This window comes from Heterocephalus glaber, unplaced genomic scaffold (genome assembly GCF_053883595.1).
Source record: "Heterocephalus glaber isolate CG9 unplaced genomic scaffold, H.glaber_assembly_v1.0 deba00000621, whole genome shotgun sequence".
Classification (NCBI taxonomy): domain Eukaryota; kingdom Metazoa; phylum Chordata; class Mammalia; order Rodentia; family Bathyergidae; genus Heterocephalus; species Heterocephalus glaber.
The window spans coordinates 8,549,411-8,569,213 of record NW_028258153.1 but is presented as its reverse complement, the minus strand read 5'-3'; the positions used below and the strand labels follow the sequence as shown (position 1 = coordinate 8,569,213).

The window sequence follows — 19,803 nt, the reverse complement described above, 5'->3', positions numbered from 1 at the left end:
TTGATCCTTCCTACCCAGGAGCAGGGGATGCCATTATGACACTTTTGAAGCAAGCTTCATGGACTAAGTAAGACTCGGGGGTAGGAAGGCACTGCAGAATATAGCACACTTTCCAGTTTGGTTCTGATTCAGACCTGGGAGATTTGCACTTCTCTCTTCAGCCTGAGGTCTCCTTCCTTGTGTGTGAAATTAGATTATTGACCCTAAGCTAGTGAGCATATGCATATGAAGCTAGTTAAGAAATAGCAATAGGACCTGAGTGAATGAATGCTAATTGATGATATGATGAGAGTTGTTTTGTCTAATAAAGCAGATCTAAGAGCTTTCCTCCTCTCTTCTAAGGGACTAGAGTCCTTCTGCCCACAGTGAAATTGGCATGAGGCCTTTTGTTTTCCCCTGGCTGTCACAGTCCAGAAGGATTGTCAAGGATCTCATCTTGTCAGCTGCTATTTGAAAACATTAGCATCTCTCATCTGTGTGGCTACTAGCAGTTCTGCCAAAGAGCTTTTTACAGAAATGACTTCTAGATGACTCATGAAGCTAGATAGCACATGGCTGTTATCTCTCGGCACCAGGGAAAGGACAATAGAGGCAGGCGTTGACAAAGAATGGTAATGTTCTCTGAAATACACCCAGTTGGCTGAACTAGCAGCACAGGATTTTAGAGACAGTAGCTGGTAGGAGACAGAGTGGATATTGGATTTTTTTTTTTCTCCTTTTAAATGGCTGAAAGAACATAGTGCTTATAAAGGACAGCATTTCACACCAGCTGGATCATCAACCCTGAGCTTTCATAAGGTATTTGAGTTCTAAAGATCTCTAAGATTAAAATGAAAATGTTTTTTGCAAGTATAGGGAGTGCTCAGTCTCCTGAAGTGTGTAGAAATCAGCATGCTCAGATTTAATTTGGAGGTATAAAATGTATTTCTGTATCAATATGGGATAGCTGGTTTTTATATTAAAGCTGTCAGCCTTACCTAGTTTGCTATCATGGTGACTCTGTTCATGGAAACTGTTTCTGGACATAACTGGTACCTATATTTAATGAAGGACAGAAATGGATTTAAAGATATTGAATGTGCAGAGCAAATGCATGTAGCAGTAGATGGCTCAGACCCCCACATTCACACAGTATTTGCAGGGTAACTAACTGGTGGGCTTGGTAGGAGACTTTTGGAATACCTTGTGAGGATATTAAAACATCTGATCACTCATGACCATGGAGTAGAAAACCAACAGCTTTAGAATTTCAAGTAATATTGGGTATAATGAAATATATCTACTTTCTCCTTATGGTTTCATTTACTGGACACCTGAGGACAATTAGCCCCTTGGTGAGTTACCATGACTTCCAAGGAGTTCTTGGAAGGATAAAGGAAAAAGAGCAACTGAAGGTCTGTAAATAATGGTTACTCTTCTCATTAGATTTTTTTCAAAGCATAGTAATAAAATGGAAGCTACCACCCACAGGACAGCAGGTTGTGATTAGTAGTTTACCATAATTCTACCGGCATCTCTAGTCCTGTCATCTTTTTCTATCTCCAATTTATTCATTTTGTTTTTTTATTAAATAAAGCATGGGTTTTTCTTTTCTTTTTTCTTAATTTTAAGGTTAGGTGAGGCTAACTTCAAAAAGCAAATTCCGTGCAATTAATTGGCTTTCATTTCCAAGTAACTCTTAAGTGATTTATTTTTCCCACCTAGATTAATGGCTCTGACCAGATGAAGCGGTTTCTGTGTCTCTTGTGTAGGAGTTTAGGACCTGCATACTTGAAAGAAATGTAAAGGGCCCTAAATTGAAAAGTCCAAGTAATGGTCACTCCAAGTAATAGGGCTGACTTTAAGCTTAGCAGATGCTGATAAACTTTTCTTCCCTCCCTCCCTTCCTTCCTTTCTTTGCTTTTTTTTCTTTTTTTTTTTTTTTTTATTACTGGGGATCCAACCCAGGGCCTTACAAAACCTAGGCAAATACTTTTCTCTTGTGCTATGTCCTCAGGTGGACCAACTTTATTTATTTTTGTTTTTTTGAGACCAGGTCTCTGTGTAGTTCAGGCTGGCCTTGAACTCACTATTTAGCCCAGGCTAGCCTTGAATCTACACCAATCTTCCTGCCTCAGTCTCCCAAGTGCTGGGGTTACAGGAGTGCACCACCATGCCCAGCTCTTCTAGGCTTTCTTGAGTACACTCCTGGCATCTCTGGACAGAGCATTGTTTCTGCCTATGGACAGTAGGTGACTTAGTGTTCGTTGCCTCCTCAAACATCAAAACCGTCAAAATAAAACAGAAGAAAGGAAACAAAACAGGATTCATTCTGTTCAAGATTCCTTTTCTAGATGCCTTTCTGGACTGACTTTTTAATAATATGAGTCCTTATTTATTTGAATGAAAATACTAAAGTAACTAAAAAATTACTTAAGTTAGCTGGGTGTGGTAGTGCAGGCCTGTGATCCCAGCACTTAGGAGGCCGAGGCAGGCGGATTGCCACGAGTTCATGGCCAGTCTGAACTACATGGTGAGACCCCGTCTCCAAAAAAAAATTATAAAAATCAGTCACAAAAACACTTGACAATTCTTTCCAGCATTTGCCTGGAGTCTCCCAAATTGCGTTTGCCTTACTGAGTGGCCTCTCAGTTGCAGAAAATAAGGAACAGAAAGAGAAAACTAGCTCTCTGGGCTCATGTACTTGGTTAGGGTCCAGCTGTCAGCCCCCAGTGTGCCCTCCAGGTAGCCTTTTTGAGAGGATGGCAGGTACCAGAATTCCACTCACTGAACTGTGTAATAGAAGTGCCTTCCCTTTCCCTACGTCTTTCTGCACATGAACTCTGGACCTCATGCACCTCTGTTCTTCTTTCCAGTTACGAGAGCGCGCTCCCTCCCGCAGGTTCAGCTGGAACCTCTGCCCAAGACTGTCACCCTGGCATTTTCGTCTCAGCTGGAGAAGACCTCTCTCTGCCTGACAGCAGATATTCCTGAGGCAGACCTTTCTGAAGTGGATGACAAGCTTGTGTCTAACCTGATGCCCTTTCAGAGAGCAGGAGTCAAGTAGGTTCTTCTCCACGGAAATCTTTAGTATGGAGTCAAGTAGGTTCTTTTTTTTGTTGTTGTTCCGGGGATCGAACTCGGGTCCTCATGCTTTTGGAGCAGGTGGCAGAACCACTGAGCTAAATCCCCGGTCCCTCAAGTCGGTTCTTGATCTTCTTCTTACTCAGATTTCATCACTTATCCCAGACTGGACTCAAATGCTTCTTCTTTTATGAACACTCATCTTGCATGGAAGGCTGGAAGCTTCTAGGCATTAAACAACCAGCCAGGTGTACTAATACCAGTACGTTCCTATAACCATTGATTTCAAATTCCATGAGTTAACTGAGACTCTGGATCCCAGGTGTGCAGAAATCTAATTCAAACCAGTTGAAGGAAGATTTCTCATTGTGTGTGACAGAAAATCCAGCGACTCTGAAGATCTCACGAGGACATTCTGTCCCTCTCTCAGCTCTGCTTTCTTCTTAGTTTGCACTGTTCTCAGCCAGGTGCTCCTCTGTGTGGCAGCTAGCTTAGCAACACAACCCAGACACCTCTTTCCTGATAGATCTGATCCTGCTGTGGCTTAATCTGATGATGCTGGGCCAGTTGTCTAGGCCTGGAGTCTTAAAGTCTTGCTGGTTAGACCCAGAGATAGGCCCATCCTTGGAGCCGGGGGTAGGGGCTGCCCCACCTGAACTGAGAATGACTCTCCACAAGGAAGTCAAGGTAAACTATACAGCAGTGATGGCGAACCTTTTAGAGACAAGTACCCAAACTGTAACCCCATACCCACTTATTTATCATAAAGTGCCAACACTGCAATTAAACCTTAATGCCGAGGTTTTAGGTTAGAAAAAACAACTCATACATTAACATTTTTATCTTCATTGAAAAACAAATAACACACATGCCATAGGTTCGCACCACTGGTATAGAGAGACAGAAGAAAAACTCCTCCCCTGACCTGTCTTCTATTTTCAGGTTTCTTGGGAGAAGCCAAATGATAGGTTTGAACTGAGCATGGTGGCTCACACCTGTAATCCAAGCACTTTGCGAGGCTGGGGCAGGAGGATTGCAATTTTTGAGCCCAGTATGGACAATGTAGTGACTTAGAGAGACCTCCTCTAAAAATAATTTTAAAAGGGCTGCGAGTGTAGCTCAGTGCAAAGGCCTTGGGGTCAATCCCCAGTACCATCAAAAAACCAGACAGGTTTGGGGGCCGGGGATTTAGCTCAATGGCACTGCGCCTGCCTTGCAAGCACAAGGTCCTAGGTTCGATCCCCTGTACCAAAAAAAAAAAAAACCAAAACAAAACAGAAAACAGACAGGTTTGAACTGAAAATATGGAAGTTAAAGAGGACGTCTCAATGGTCTGTTCAGAAGTAATGTGACTTACAGCTGTTCAGAGGCTGTGTGGCTGGAGACAGAGCCTAAAAGGAAGGGACCTGAGTTATCAGTGGAGCTGACAAACCTCTGGAGCTTGCTTGCCAGAAGCCTGATCATGGAGTTCCCGTGAAAGCTTGGCTACTACTCTTTCGGATCCTAATCTCTGTGTGCCACTTGTCACAGGCTTACATTCTTATGTTCCCAGTCCTGTCTACCACCCACTGTTTTCCTTTCCCCTCTGTATCAGTCACTTTCCCATCACTGGGAAAAAATACCTGACAGCCCCAATTTAAAGGAGGAGAGGTTTTGGTTCATGGTTTCAGTGGATTCAGTCCATGGTTGGCTGGCTCCAAGGTAAAAAGGCATAGTGAAATGGCAGGGTGAAGGAAAGCTGTTCACCACCTGGCAGCCAGGAAGCCAGGAAGCAGAGGAAGAAGGCAGGAGCTGGGGCCAAGAATACTCCTTTCCAGGTCATGTCCCTTGTGACTCACCCTGGCCCCACCTCAGAAAGTGACACTTTTGGAGGATATTTTTCTTCTGGACCAAAACACGCTCCATCTTCTATGTCTTAGATAACACATTTTGCAGAATTTCATCTTGCTTTGTCATTTCAGTGCTTCATCTGTTAAGATACTCTTCCCCCAGCCTCTGTGTGGTTTATCCCTCTGATCTTTCTTCCTCTGGCCTCTTTACAATAGCTGAGACGGGTTGCCTACCATACATTCCCACTGGGCAGCCTGTCTGCTCTGTTCAAGTCCTTACTGGTCTGTTAAGAGATCCTGGGGCCTACGTGGTAAGTGCTGGTCTTTCCAGTTCACCTCATGACAGTGAGGAATCTTCGTGCAAGGTACCCCAGGCAGATACGCATGTGACCAGAGCTTTAGCTGCAGAACCAGAACGTGGCCAGGAATTTTGTCATTTTTCTCTTTGTGGCTCTGAAGTTCCTTATGGTCCTTGTAGGCTTTCTTTAAAATTTTCTAATTAAATCCACATTTTAGCTTTCAACTTCTGAAAAGGTAGAGGTTTGATACAGGGACTAGGAGGGCTGTCAATTCCGTGTTTGTTGTTTTTTCAGTTGAACACACTTTTAAATTTATAGAGCAGAATCTCTTAGACATATCAGCTTCTTTTAATGTCTAAATGGTCCCATTCAATAGAAGAATGTGTCCAAGATCAGAGTCGCTTGCCTAAAGTCACTCGGCTGCAGAAATGGAATTGAATCGGGCATGGTGGTGCACACCTGTAATCCTAGCACTTGAGAGGCCAAGGCAGGAGGGTGCTTTGAGTTTGAGGCCAGCCTGGGGTACATAGTGAGTTCAAGGCCAGTCTGAACTACATGGTGAGACCCTATCTCAAAAAGAAAAGGGAACTGAGACTTAAATCTGTGGTTTTTGATGATGCATGTAGCATCTTTTTACCTGTCATACCAAACCATAGAAAATGTATTTAACTGTGTTCCTCTGTTATTCAGGTCTTTTCCTTGCTGTCTTTGGTGGCGGGGTGGATGTGCTCTGTTCCTTAGTTGGGCCCCTTAGAGGCAGGGAAAAGGGAAAGAATGTGAAATTCAGGGGATCCATTCTACTTTGAGAATGGCCAGATGGACCAACCATCTGGAAGCTGTGGGCAGTGGAGCTGAGGAGGCTGAGACAAAAGCATTAGAAGGGTGTGGTGTTCTCTATGGATTTCATCGCTTGGGTGCTGCCTGACCTCCCTGGCCACCAAATTTGCAAATCAGAAAGTGAGGTAAGAAATGAGTCTTTTCACACCTGACCTCCCCCCATTTGTCCATGTTGTGGGTTGATGCCAGTCCTGGTCCAGAAGAGTTCAGAGAGGCAGGACCTGCTGAAGAGAGGGGATAGCATCCACTGGGATCCTTTGCCCTCTGGGTAGAGGGACATGCTGAGCAAGGCCACAGGGGTGTAAGCATGGATGCTCCCTCTCACTTGGTGGCTGCTGTCACTGCTTGGAGGACAGAAGCGCTGTGACATAATGCCCATTGTCCTATGTGCGCTTGGGCTTTGGGCATGTCCTCAGGTCCTAGAGACCTGCTGCTCTGTTTCTCATCTTAAGAAACATTATTCCCCCATAATCAGAAAGTCCCTGTGCAACCTAGAAATCTTACAGGCCATGCCAGTGATGAAAAAAGATCAAGTTCTCTGTATTGTGTAAGAAAGAAAGAAAACAAGCTATTATTCCACTTGTTTCTGAGCAGATAATCAATTTTTTAGGAATTAGTTGCAAGACTGGAGTTTGGACTAAGGGACCAGACATATGGTGTTCAGGATCCTCTTAGCTTTTCACTAATTTGTCCTTGACTCAAGTAAGTCATTTTACTGTTTGTGTCTTGATTACTTTTCTCTTTGTGGAGTAATAGTCATGATAGAAACACTTCCTTAGCACTTAGGAAGGTGCCAAGAGCTGTTTTAAGTGCTTTGTGTGTTGCGTCCTTCCCCCACTCTCTGGGGCAGGTTCTGCTGTTACTCCTGCCTGTCTCACTGCTGTGGGAGCTGAGGCATAGGGGAAAGATGGACGACTGTTCCACAGTGGCACTGGAGTCCCAACTCAGGCCTGACTGGCTCCAGCACAATGGAATCCATTCTTACCACAGAGGCTTAGTCCAGCTTGTTGCTCTTCAGGACTTCTGGCTCTTGGAGGCTGCTGGTTAATGAAAACCCTGTGCTGAGGTTATGCTTCCTCCTAGACTCATACCCCACTCCCATCCTCTCCTCTGTGTGTCTTCCTGTGGTGTATACAGCATTTCTTATTTCTTCCAGTTCCATGCTTTGCTTTTCTGCATACAGAATGTGCTCTGATCTTTAGAAAGCTGTATTTTTTTTTAAGTTTTCAGAATTTACTACTACTACTACTACTATTATTTTTATTATTATTATTATTATTATTATATTATTTTGGGTTTTTTTGAGACAGGGTCTTGCTATGTAGTTCAGGCTGGCCTTGAACTCACTATGTAGCCCAGCCTGGCCTCTCAAACTCAGGGCAATCCTCCTGCTTCAGCCTCCCGAGTGCTGGGGTTACAAGCATGTGCCACCACGCCTAGCTCAGAAGGTCTTTTTTTTTTTTTTTGGTACCGGGGATCAAACTCAGGTCCTTGCACTTGCGCAGCAGGCGGCAAAACCACTGAGCTAAATCCCCGGCCCCAGAAGGCCTTATTTTTAAGCTCCATTTTATTCTTGTTTCTTTCTGTCCTTCCTAGGCAGATTGCCCAAGACAGTCACAGGCCTGGTCATGGACGACTTCTCACACCTCTCGTTCACATCCCTCTGGGCTGCCTGTGCTGGGTTCAGGCTGACTCCCCTCCTTCAAACTTCTGCCTTCAGTTCATGTGACCTGCTGGTCTTCTAGATCTTCTCCCTCCCACTTGACAGCCATTCTGCATTTTTCCTGTCTTGACCCTTGCTCTCATTTCCTTTTGTTCTGCCCCATGCCTGGAGGAGCAGATCTTGTAGTACCGCCAACCTTGTGTCTCTGCTTTTCGTGGTGCCAGGTGAGCTAAAAATGACTCCACTGGAATGTGGACTGTACTGCTCACCCTGCCTTGTCTGTTTGCAGTTTTGCCATAGCAAAAAGAGGCCGCCTGCTGCTTGCTGATGACATGGGCCTGGGGAAGACTATCCAAGCCATCTGTATAGCCACCTTCTACCGCAAGGAGTGGCCCCTCCTGGTGGTGGTGCCATCCTCTGTGCGCTTCACGTGGGAGCAGGTTGGTTCTCTTTGTGTTGGAATTAGAGAAAGAAGGTTTTCCTCAGTGCTAGAGTAATAAGATAATGGCTTGGAGACAGCCCCTGGGATCTTTAAAGGTTCTGTTAGGTAACGGCCGGAAGAGAGGTGAGCTGGTGCCCCAAGGGCAGGCTGGTAAGTTTCTGACTCAGAGGGAGAAAGCCCAGGAGTCACCAGCCCAGGGACCTTGTCAGCCCATCACAGGCCCTTCCAGTATCTGTGCCCCATATCTTCCATGCTTAATTTCCGAAATATGTTTAACTCCTTTATCTCCCTTAATTCCATAACATGACAGTGATCCCCTTTACAGGTGGGCAAATTGAATGCCAAAGGGGTTAAGTGCTATGTGTTGTGCTATTGAGGACCAGGTTTGGACTTAAGATGTCCTCCTGGCTTCTGGACTCAGCATTTGCATCTGTAGAGGTTGGGGTATTCACTGACAACCTTGTGGATGAAGAACCAGATCTGAACTTGGGGGTATCAAATCCCATACACGAACTCGGTGAAGAAGGAGGACCTAGCCCACCTGCTCTCCCTGGCTTTATGCTACTGATGTTGGCATTCCTCTTCCCCGCAGCTTGAGTTCTTCCTAAGACCTCTGTGAGCCAGGGTGGAGAGGAGGCAGCTCTGCCCAGTGCTGGTTAGTCTGCTGCCCAGATGTGCCTCTCTGACCACAGAGAAGGTGAAAACATTTACAAGGATGTGCATGGAAAAAATACCTCATTCTTTTCCTGTCCTTGTGATCAGACTTCTGCCAATCCCTGTAGAAAGCAGTCATTCGGTACATATCTTGTGTGTGTTAAATTCCCTCAGCACCTCAGAAACTCCAGGGAGGAGTCAGATAGATGGTTACACATGGGACTGGGAGAAGGCCAGAACTCCAGCGGCAGAGCGCACCCCAGGCAGGGCGGAGGGGTGCTGCCGTGGAGGCGCAGGTGACCTTCACTGGCTGCAGGGACCAGGTTCCTATAGTTGCTGGAGAGAGCCAAGTGGCTTTGTGGAACATATTGACCTAAATATTTTCGTCACCACCAATAAGCACCAGTTACCTTCAGTTTACCAGACTTTTTATAAAATCCTTCCCCAACAGAAACTTGTCTAGTTAGAGATCACAGAGATGAAATCCACAGAGACCACCAAGAGTCTGCTAGGAAAGGAGGGGAGCATCTGGTCAGTGGAGAGTGAAGTGACAGGGGAGGGAGGTGTGGAGATGACAAGGGTTTGGGCAGATACAGGAGGATGTGGAGGGAGAGGGACGAGTATTCAGTGGTCCACTTTGAGAGAGTGCTGTTGGTGGGGGTCACAGCTGGCCAGTCATTGGTGTTTTGTTGTCTCCTGTCACCCACAGGCCTTCCTTCGGTGGCTGCCATCTCTGAGCCCAGAGCGCATCAACGTGGTGGTGAATGGGAAGGGCTGCCTGACAGCCGGCCTGGTCAACATAGTCAGTTTTGACCTTCTGAGCAAGTTGGAAAGACAGCTAAAAACCTCTTTCAAAGTCGTCATCATTGTGAGTGATTGGCAGAATCTAGATGTACTTTATCTCTATGGCATCTCTTGGAAGCTCCAAGGACGTTGGTTTCTGTAGTCTCACTGAGCCTCTTTGGTTTCTTAGGGAATAGAAATTGCTGTCTTTATGGGAAATTAGCATTTCACTCCTCCCACATTGTGCTTGTCAGCCCTGGCTGTGTATTAGAATCTTCTGGGGAGCTTGTTAAGACTGGCTGGATGAATTGCTCTAGTGTCTGGCCTATCTTTTCTGCATCCGCAGGCAACAGATGGAGGCCACAACATAGACTGGAGAAGGCCCAGGCGTCCAGGGACTGCAGCCTAGACAGGAAGCGTGTGTCTACCCTGGTGCCTGCCACCTTGTCAGAGTGGCTAAGACATACAGCTCAACAATTGATACTTATCCTGCCAACCGATAGGAAGATACCCGAGCCTCTGAAAGCATTGTGCACCTTTTACTTGAGTTGATTATTAAAGGAGGCTTTGCTGGAGCCCTGATCCCAGTTCCAACAGCACATCTTTCAATCACTGGCTTCCTGTCTGGTACCCAGGCAGCTCTGCCAGTACTTAGTGTGTTGACATAGCTCCCTAATAAAATGTGGGAGCTCAGAAAAGGGGAGACAATACAGTTGCTGACCTCAGGGGATCCCTTATCATGTTCTGGACGTGAGAACCACACTGTGTTCTCAGCATATGCAAATGGAAGTGTTTCTATTTTCTCAAAGCTATCTGGGTAGCAAGTCTTTGAAGTCATTTCTGGTTTGGCACAAATTCAAGTGTGGCTTTAAAAAATGCCAGCATCCAAGTGAAACGAGAACATTAAAAGAATATCCCAGGGCGGATGGTGATGTCTCCAGGGTTTAGGGAGAGTAATGTATATCTTCATTTCTTGTGTGTTACCTGCTTCAGGAACTTCCTGTATGACCACTGATCTTCCCTGTGCTCCCCTGTGCCCCCCTGAGCGGTTATCTTTTGTTCTTGTGAGTTAATCCGCTTCACAGCTGATGAAACTGACAGTGGGAGCAGGTCCATCGTTTGCCTACAGGCACAGAGCTAGTCAGAGAGTCACTGATTAAAGCAGTTTGTGTCTGGCTTCAGAATCTGAGTTTTCCTGTTTCTGCCGTGTGGGTTTTGGCAAGCTGCTTGGTTTGTTCTTTGGTAAAGTGAAAGCCCTGTCCTCTTCTGACTTCAGAGAAATGTAGGCAAGAACAAAGTGACAGCTCTGAGATGTTGCACCTCTCAGGAGAGGCTTCAGTTTCAAGCCACTGTTGTGATACGTTCCAGTACTGCTACGCTATTCCCCACTGGGCATATCCTTGAACTTTCTGCAGTTTCTCCATAAATGACTTTTTCCTGACTGTCATGAGGACATGTCATGAAATAGGAGTATGGATGTAACACCGAGGCTCGTGGGCTTGAGCCTGGCCCTCCATTGTTCTCTCCGGGTCCTGGTTCATCGTAGCTAAAATGGAATGAGATCCTTGTAGATTCTTCTCAGGGACAAAGCCAGGACTTCTCATAGGAGGCTGATACTACGGAACACCTACAAAGAGACAGGATTGGGCTAAGGGTTCCCTGTGGGTGAGCCTGTTTCAGACTTGGAGCAGCCCGATTAGTTAGGAGGTATCATTTGATTGATGGAGAAACTGGCACCATTGGGAGGTCAGTTGGTGACTCAGAGTCACATAGCAAGGAATTGGAGTATGTGCTAACCTAGAAATTTCCTCCCAGGTCCTATTAATGTATTAGTTACTAATTTGGGTTTAGAAAATATGAGGTTCTTTGTTTATCCACAGAATGCAGAGCTGACAATAATTGAGGGCTGGGAATGTATCTCAGCAGCACAGTTCCTGCATGGCAAGAGCAAGGTCCTGAGTTCAATCCCTGGTACCAAAAACAAGCAATCAAGCTCCGTGGTCTAAACATAATAGTCTCTGGATGACAGGGCATATGCTGCCTTCATTTCCCATAGTGGTTTTGTTTTTGGTACTAGGGATCGAACTTGGGTCCTTGCACTTGCGCAGCAGGCAGCAGAAGCACAGAGCTAAATCCCCGGCCCTTCCATAGTGTTTTAATTATTCCCACCGCTGTGGCAGTGGGGTGTCTGACCGGTGTCAGTATGTCTGACTTCCTTACTGCATGGCGACCCCAAGGGCAGGCCCTGAGCTTCGTGGCAGTGCAGGGCAAAGGCTGGGCTGAGCAGACTTGCTTCTCCTGCCACGCAGATGCATGATGCCACTTACAAAGCCAACTGCCTCAGTGGTTTGTTCTTCACAAGCAGCCTCTGCAAGGGGCACAGTGGGGTTTCATTGATCCAACTATCTCAGCAGAAAACTGTTGCCGGAGAAATGAAGCAACTTGTCCGGAGTGCGATTCAGAGGCCGCCCTGGAGACCTGGCTCCTTCCCTAGGCCCACTGCTCTGTCTCTGAATGAGACCACGCTTAGGGATATGCCCATAGGGCAAGCGCCAGGCCAGGGCCAGGCTTCCTGTGGCCCCGCTCTGTCCTCTCTCTGTCCCCTCTCTGTCCTCTCAGAATTGGGCCTTGTTCACTGTGTGGCTATTTCTTTCAGGATGAATCTCACTTCCTCAAAAACATCAAAACTGCCCGCTGCCGAGCAGCTGTGCCCATCCTAAAGGTGAGTGCTGCCGAGAGGAGACTCGGGACCCCCAGCATCTCGAGATCCATTGTATTTGCTGGGGTGTGAGGGGTCTTAGGGGAGCAGGCTCAAGCCCCAGCCTGTGTGCTATGGACAGGACTCAGCATCGACTGAGGACGTCTCCTAGGGCTTGAGGGCCGGCTCCATTTTCCTTCCTGACGTCTGGCTGAGGGCCGGGTAGTCCAGATGGAGAAACAGGCCCAGGTGAGTCTGGACTCTGGAATCCTCCTCTGGCTTCCTGCCTGGACAGGCGAGGACCTACAGCAGCTTGTCCACCAGACAGCTCACAAGAAACGGAATCATTTGTAGCAGAGATGTCAAGGTGCTGGGAACCAAGAGTGATGAGTAACCCAACTTAGGGTACCAGGCCAGGGCCAGTGAGTATGAGAAGTAACCCTGCCAGAGCTGAGCCAGGCCTTGTAAGCCAACCCCCAAGGCCTCTGCTTAACAGGAGGGCCAGCCGTCCAGGTTCCTTTCTGTGGGGTCTCTACTGGCCTCTGAGTGCTTGGAGCACTTTGACATGTGTAGGTTCTGGTTCAGAGAGGCGAGGGTGGGTGTGTGACACGGGTTCAAGTCTTCATCTGCACATGTCCGGCATGCAGTTGGAGCTGACTGCAGCTCCGTGTCCCATCGGTGCTTTTGCTTGTGTGTTGTTATGTGTTGTGTTCCCCCATTCATCTTTTTGGAGGGATTTCTCCCCAAAATTAGGGGAGGAGGATAAATGTAGTGCTGTCTCTCAGGACAAGTTAGCAGACTCTTAGAGATCTGACTTTGGAGGAACCCATTTTGGTTGGTGTTGACCAAGTGAACACAAGTTCGAGTTTATCCTACACTGTAGTAAGGCAGCCCTGTGTCACACCAGCATTTTGAAACTGCAGCTTGTATTGCTTAGAAGAAGTTTTCATCCCAACACTTGGGAGGCTGAGACAGGAAGATCACAAGTTCTAGGCCAGCCTGGCCTAAATAAGCAAGACCATCTCAAAACAAAAAACGCAGCTTCCATTTTTGCCTAAATTAAAGAGAACAAATTTGCTAAATGTTGATGAAGCTTAGCATTTGAAAATTAATTTTTCTGCCTCTCCACAAAACACGCATAAAATAACTACTTATTTCGAGTTTTAATATTTTTAGGAATAATAACTAACATGAGAAATCTTCCAAGGTAAGGTTATGTCATATGCTTCAACATGAAAAATGGGTCTTTTACTTTCAAAGCTTGGCTCTCTGATATTACCTATAAATATCCACATGGTGATAGCCGTTGATGGACACACACAATGAACTGTCTTTCTAGGGGGAGTGACTCATCTTTGAGAGACTTAATATGTTTCTCTTTGAAAAATGTTAGTAGGCCTTAGTACTGTGGTTCCAATATTACGGCCGTAACTGAAATTAAATCTGTACCCGTGATTATTTAGACAAAAAATATTGCATAATAGATTGCATCATTAAAGTTGGGGCACATGGAAGTCCATAGTGGGTTCCGAAACAGGTACGTCCTGGTGAGGCCTGTGGGAGCAGCATAAAGATAGATATCTTTAATGCTTTGGGCATATTTCAAAGTGACATGTTGAAAACAAATCTTTAAGCTGCTATATCTTTACTTTGCATTTGCTGTAGCTCTTGGCTGCATTAGTATTTCAAAATAGGATTGATGATTATGGCCTGTTGAAGTCATGCTCTTCCGTAATGTTCTGTAACGTCACATAATGTGGGGCAGCAGGAAGAGCGGGTGGGGCATTCAGTACTATTCTGTCACCTTCCTCTGCTGTATATTTATCTAGATTGGACTTGCTCAACCTTGGCACTGTTGACATTTTGGTTGATTCTTTGTTGTGGACCTGTCCTGGGCATGTAGAGCATTTAGTAGCATCCTTGGTATCTACCTATTAGATGCCAGCCAGTAGTACTGTCAGTGCTGACAATCAAAATTGTCCCCAGATGATGCTAAATGTCCCCTGTGAGGACAAATCACTCCCCACCCACACTGAGAACCTTGGATCTAAATAAGTTAATGGATCTGAGTGCTTTTGTATTAGGAAGATAGTTGAGAGGAAGTAAAATATGTATTTGAAAAGCCACACAAGGGCCAATTTAATAGCACTGGATTGGTGTCCCAAGGCTCGGCGCCCCCCCCCCTCAGTTTCCGCCCTGGTCCTGCCCTGGCCCTGTCCTGGCCCCACCCTCCCTCTCTGGCACTGAGGTACACCCTGGGAGAGGGAGCAATCTGAGCGAGGCAGCAGGATGGTTGCAGGGTTCTTCCGCCGACCAAGTGCAGAACAGGATGTTTGGTTCAGCAACAAACAGAAGAAACTACTGAGGCAGCTGAAATTTGCAGAATGTCTAGAACAAAAGGTGGACATGAGCAAAGTAAATTTGGAGGTTATAAACCTTGGATAACAAAACGAATAACAGAAATCCTCGGATTTGAAGGGGATGTTGTGATTGAGTTTATATTCAACCAGCTGGAAGTGGAGAATCCAGATTCCAGAATGATGCAAATCAACCTGACTGGGGTTTTGAATGGGGAAAATCCTGAAGAATTTATGGGAGAACTCTGGCCCCTGCTGTTAAGTGCACAAGAAAACATCGCTGGAATCCCCCCTGCTTTCCTAGAACTAAAGAAAGAAGAACTAAAACAGATCAATTGAAGGAGAAAAATTAGCATTGATGAAACTGCAAGACAAGACAAAGAGAAGAGGAATAAGGAAGAAAAAGCAGCAGAGAAAAAAGGGAGCGGTCTCGAAGCCCAAGAAGATGCAAATCCAGATCTCCTTTTCCTAGAGGATGAGCTTCCCCTGTCAGGAGAAAGAGTGCAGTCATTTTCAGTCTCCCTGTTACAGAATCAAGAGCCAGAGTCCTTCCCCTGCTCCCGCAAACAAAAAACTCCAGAGCCCCCTGATCCTTCAGTGAAAGTAAAAGAACTTTCAAAGCAAGAGGCCACATCCACTAGTGACATCCTGAAAGTTCCCAAGCCTGAACCCATGCCAGAACCTAAAGAACCTTCTCCGGAAAAAAAATTCCAGAAAACAAAAGGAAAAGAGGAACATCAGCATCACCTCAAAGAAGGCAGCCCCATCTCCAAGTACCAGGCCCATCAGAAGAGTCTCCAGAGCTCTGGAACCTAAAAAGGCTGCCTCACCAAGTCCACAGTCTGTAAGAAGGGTTTCCTCCTCTGTCTGTTTCTGGACCTCCTGAGCCAGCAGCTAAAAAGCCCCCAGCACCTCCACCCCCTGTGCAGTCTCAGCCGCCCTCTACAAACTGGTCACCAGTGGTGCCGGTGGAAAAGGCTAAAAGCACAACGCCAAGCCCTGTCACCAGCCAGGAATTTGAATCAAGAAGGAAGTGGGAAGAAAAAGGGTAAGAAACACAAGAAGCACAAAAAACACAAGAAGGAAAAGGCTGTGGCTTCAGCTGCTGCTGCTCCTGCCAGAGCCACAATCACATCAGCACAGGAAGAACCTGAGGCAGCCCCAGAGCCGGACAGAGGAAACTAAAAATGAAGCTGAAGATAACTGATGACTTAGGGAAGCATCTGTGGGAAAAGGCTCTGAGATCCATGCGGAAGGCTCAGGTGTCCCCACGGTCCTAGGTGGAAATGTTTGTTAGGATGTCAGTTTTATTCGGTTTGTACTCGGTTCAGTTTCAAAATTGCTAAAATGTGTTTGAGCTTTAGACCATAACATTTGTTGTAATAATTGCTAGGTTGAAATTCACCATGTAAAAAGCGGGGAGGGCATGGATTTACATTGCAAAAGGTGTCCACAGAGTAGTAGTGACATTCTTTCATTGACAGCTGACATAAATTCATTTAGAGTAAAATACTGTTAAGCCGAAAACACCGCTTTTTTTTTTTTTAAAGAAATAAAAGGTTTAAGAAACTAGAAGTAAGGACTAAAATGTGTAATAGAAATGGGAAGAAAATGTTCAAATGGGAAGGGGAACAAGGGAGGGGAAAAGGAAGGAGGGAAGGAACAAGAAAAAAGTGAAAATGGGAAAAATGGAAACAAAGCTTTTGTATATGGGGAGGTTGCAGGGAGGAGGGAATGGGAGAAAAAGAGGCAAGACATATCATGTACAGGTACAAACTCCCTGTGATGAGTGTTATCATTATGTATATCTAAAATGTGCCAGTGCCAGTAAATATTTTGTTTAAAAAAGGGGAGTTAAATATTGCTGGGACTTTTCATGGTTTCTTTAAATACTTCTGGCTATTCTGGGGAGCTCCCCCCTTTTTACTTTTTTTTTTTTTTTTTTTTACTTTTTCTCCTTTGAGTCTTCACTCCCATTTAAGTGATGCTTCCAACCTTGTATGGTTTGTAAGCTTGTCCAAAAATAAGAATAAGACCACTGTTGAAGTACCACAGAAGTATAAATGAATATTCTAATGCCACAATCTTTCCTGCTGCCTGTGGAATTGCTGCTGAAATGAATCAGAATTCAAGCTCTAGGATGAGACAGAAAAATGAAAGCATGCTTTCCAGGACACTAGGTTTATGTGGCTGTGTAACAAGTAGATTTGGAACACCGGAATTTGATTCTATCCTGTTCTTCTGGGTTTCTTTTTTCTTCTCCCCGCCTCTTCAGCCGCCCCCTGCCTTCCCTCTCCTGTCCCGTCTTGTAAAGGCAGTTAGCTCTTCCCAGGAAGGATCCTTCAGTTACGTGAAATTTTTGTTTTCTGAAATGTCATGGCTCCATTCATATTTTTCTTATTTTCCAGTTGGGATATATAATCTTCAGACCTCTTGTATTTGGAGGCTGGAAGGGCTCTGACTTTGAAATAGTGTCTTGGTTTCACTGTTTTTGTTTTTTGTTTTTTTTAAACTAAAGCTATATGAAGCTTGTGGATTAAACATTTCTAAATTTAAAAAAATACCACTTGATTGTTCCTTATTGTACACATTTCTTAGAACTATCTTTTGAAATTTAATATCACAAGATATTTTTAGCAAGTGTGCTTCATGAGGTAATTAGATTTAATCATACAATCCAAGAGAGCAGGATCAGATAATGTGTAGCAAATGTGGGTTTGTAATTGGCGACAGCAGTCAGTGGAGAGAGAGCGGGTGGTTAAGAAATTGATGCCATTATCCCCTGGGAAATGTGAACTCTGGCATCTTTCTTCCCTTGTAGTATTATTTACCTAGGCTTTTTTGTTGCTTTGTGTTTTTGAAACAGAGTCTTGCTCTGTATGTAGTCCAGGCTGTCCTCAAACTCAATCCTCCTGACTCAATCTCCTGAGTGCAGGGATTATAGGTGTGTGCCATTACGCCGGCCAAGATCATTGTTTTTAATGACTGTGGAGCATTCCATTGGATAAACACATCCTGTATTTTAGCCTTCAGAGTCAGGCCCTTGGTCGTTTTCCCTTTTTGTGGTTATAAGGAGTTCTGCAAGTGAACATCACCCATCTCTATGTACCATGCACACTTATCCTATTAGAACAGATTGTTCCCAGCAGAATTTCTGGGTCAGATCTCACATTACCAGTCCAGCTGGGCAGAACCATTTGCACTATTGGGCCTTTGCTCCACAAGATACCAGTTCTGAGGATTCTCATCACTTTTTCGAATAAGTGTATTTGGAGTTTTTGTTCAGTTTAGTTGGTTTGTTTACATTGGTTTCTGTTGTTGTTGAACCAGTATAATAGCAAAATTAAACTTTTTGAGAGTCAAAGGTCCTTTAGACTCCCACCACCCTTTCCTAATACATAGCTGTTTCTCTTTTTCTGTGAGTAGAGTGTTTTCATATCTCTAAAGATGGACTAGATGAGACACTGACTAAGAAGCTCACACTTTTTCCTTTTTCTGTTTCGGCAGTACTGGGAATTGAAGCTCAAAAGAGCTTATTCTCTTAAGCTCTTAGAAAAGAGGCAGTAAAAAATTTAGGCAGTGAAAAATATATCTTTCTCCTACCTTAGGTTCCCTAGTCCCTTTTCTCTCTTCCCAAAGACAGCCATAGTTATCAGATTTTTTTTGTTTGCTCCTATAAAACAGCCTATTCCCGTGTAAGTATAAATGTGTGTTTCTTCCTTCCAGAGGGTTCTACAACCACTATTTCATACCAACCTTTTTTCCCTTAATAACATATCTTGAAAATCATTACATGCCATTCCAAATGACTCTATCTCATTCTTAGAAATAGAATTCTGTTGAAGAAAGCCATCAAAATATAGCCTGTGTTCCCTTTTGATGGATTTGAAGCTGAATTGTAGCTCTTCCATACAACATTGCAATGGCCATCTCTTCACAGGATGTAGATGTGAGGAGCAGAAGACCTAGTTCCTATGCATCTGTAAGAGATGGTTCTTGGCCTTTTGCAGCCCAGAGGGGACAGGGGTGTCAGCTGGCAGGTTCTGATTTCTACCCTGGTGTGATGAGACTACAGAAGTCCCTGTGTCTGGCCATTCTGGTTTATTTTCTCAGGTTCATTACAGAGCCAGACTGTAAAAGGAAATTATTGACGTCTGATACTTAAGGAAAAAAATCTACCTTATTTTTAATTTTAGTATGTGTGCTGTCTTAATAATACCCATACACAGGTGGTTTGCATACCTTAAAGCTCTGAATGACTTTAATCTGTGATTATTGCACAGTTTGTCTGTTCTCATTATAGAAACTTAGTGTTTTAAATCAGTACACCTATGGTCGCAGTCTTCATTCTGTCCTTACTCGAGGACTGCCTTGCATGTGACATCACAATTTTGTTGATAACAGAGCAGTGATACTTGCTTAGCTTGAGAGAACTGTGTTTCATGCAGGTTAAGTAATGTCAGTACCCTTCAGACTTTCAGCACAAGCAAGGACATAAAAGGTACCATTTATATGACATATGCTGACCAAACCAGAGTCAGAAAGGCCATTTACCAGGTATCAAAATGGTAGGTGGCCGTCGGCTGGTACTAGAGGCAGCCTTTGGTCAACAGTGGCCATAATTAAGCCTTTTGTTTGTTTGTTTGGTTTGGTTTTTTTTTTCCGCACTGGAGATCGAACTCGGGACCTTGTGTTTGCAAGGCAGGCACCGGAACCACTGAGCTAAATCCCCGGCCCCTAAGCCATTTGTCTTTGTTTGGTCTTGCTTGACATAGGGAGACCCACTTCGGACATTTGTGGTTTTTGTTTTCTGTTTTGAGACAGGGCCTTACTGTGTTATTCAGAGTAGTCTTGAACTCCTAAGCACAAATGACCCACTTACTTCAAGCTCCCGAATAGCTGGGACTATATTAGCACACCAGCACATCTGGCATGGGGCGCTGTGAGGAACAGAGCCTCCATCTTCCCCAGCTGCAGGCTTTCGGTTCACCTGCAGGTGTTGACTCTTCTGTTTCTTCCTGTGGTTCCTGCATTTGTTCTTTTGATCTGGGTGCTTCTGGTTGCTTGTTCTGAGCTATGCTGGCTACTCTCCTTATTGTTGAAGATTTTTATGACTTCTGAACTAGTTAGAATTTAATAGCTTCAATGTTCTTGCCTCTTCAGAATTGAGTATGTGTG

The 19,803-nt window shown here is 45.0% G+C and overlaps 1 protein-coding gene and 1 pseudogene across 5 annotated transcripts in view; both read left to right on the top strand.

The window, feature by feature from the left end:
* Positions 1-19,803, top strand: part of Smarcal1 (SNF2 related chromatin remodeling annealing helicase 1) — an 89,304-nt gene that overhangs the window by 39,451 nt on the left and 30,050 nt on the right. For all 5 annotated transcript variants that reach the window (XM_087206139.1, XM_087206140.1, XM_004864617.3 and 2 more), the window contains exons 7-10: positions 2,856-3,042; positions 7,981-8,131; positions 9,497-9,655; positions 12,227-12,292. In XM_087206139.1, coding sequence (XP_087062265.1) covers positions 2,856-3,042; positions 7,981-8,131; positions 9,497-9,655; positions 12,227-12,292 — 563 coding nt within the window. The remainder of the gene's footprint in view (positions 1-2,855; positions 3,043-7,980; positions 8,132-9,496; positions 9,656-12,226; positions 12,293-19,803) is intronic.
* On the top strand, positions 12,306-16,194 carry LOC106007767 (uncharacterized; annotated as a pseudogene).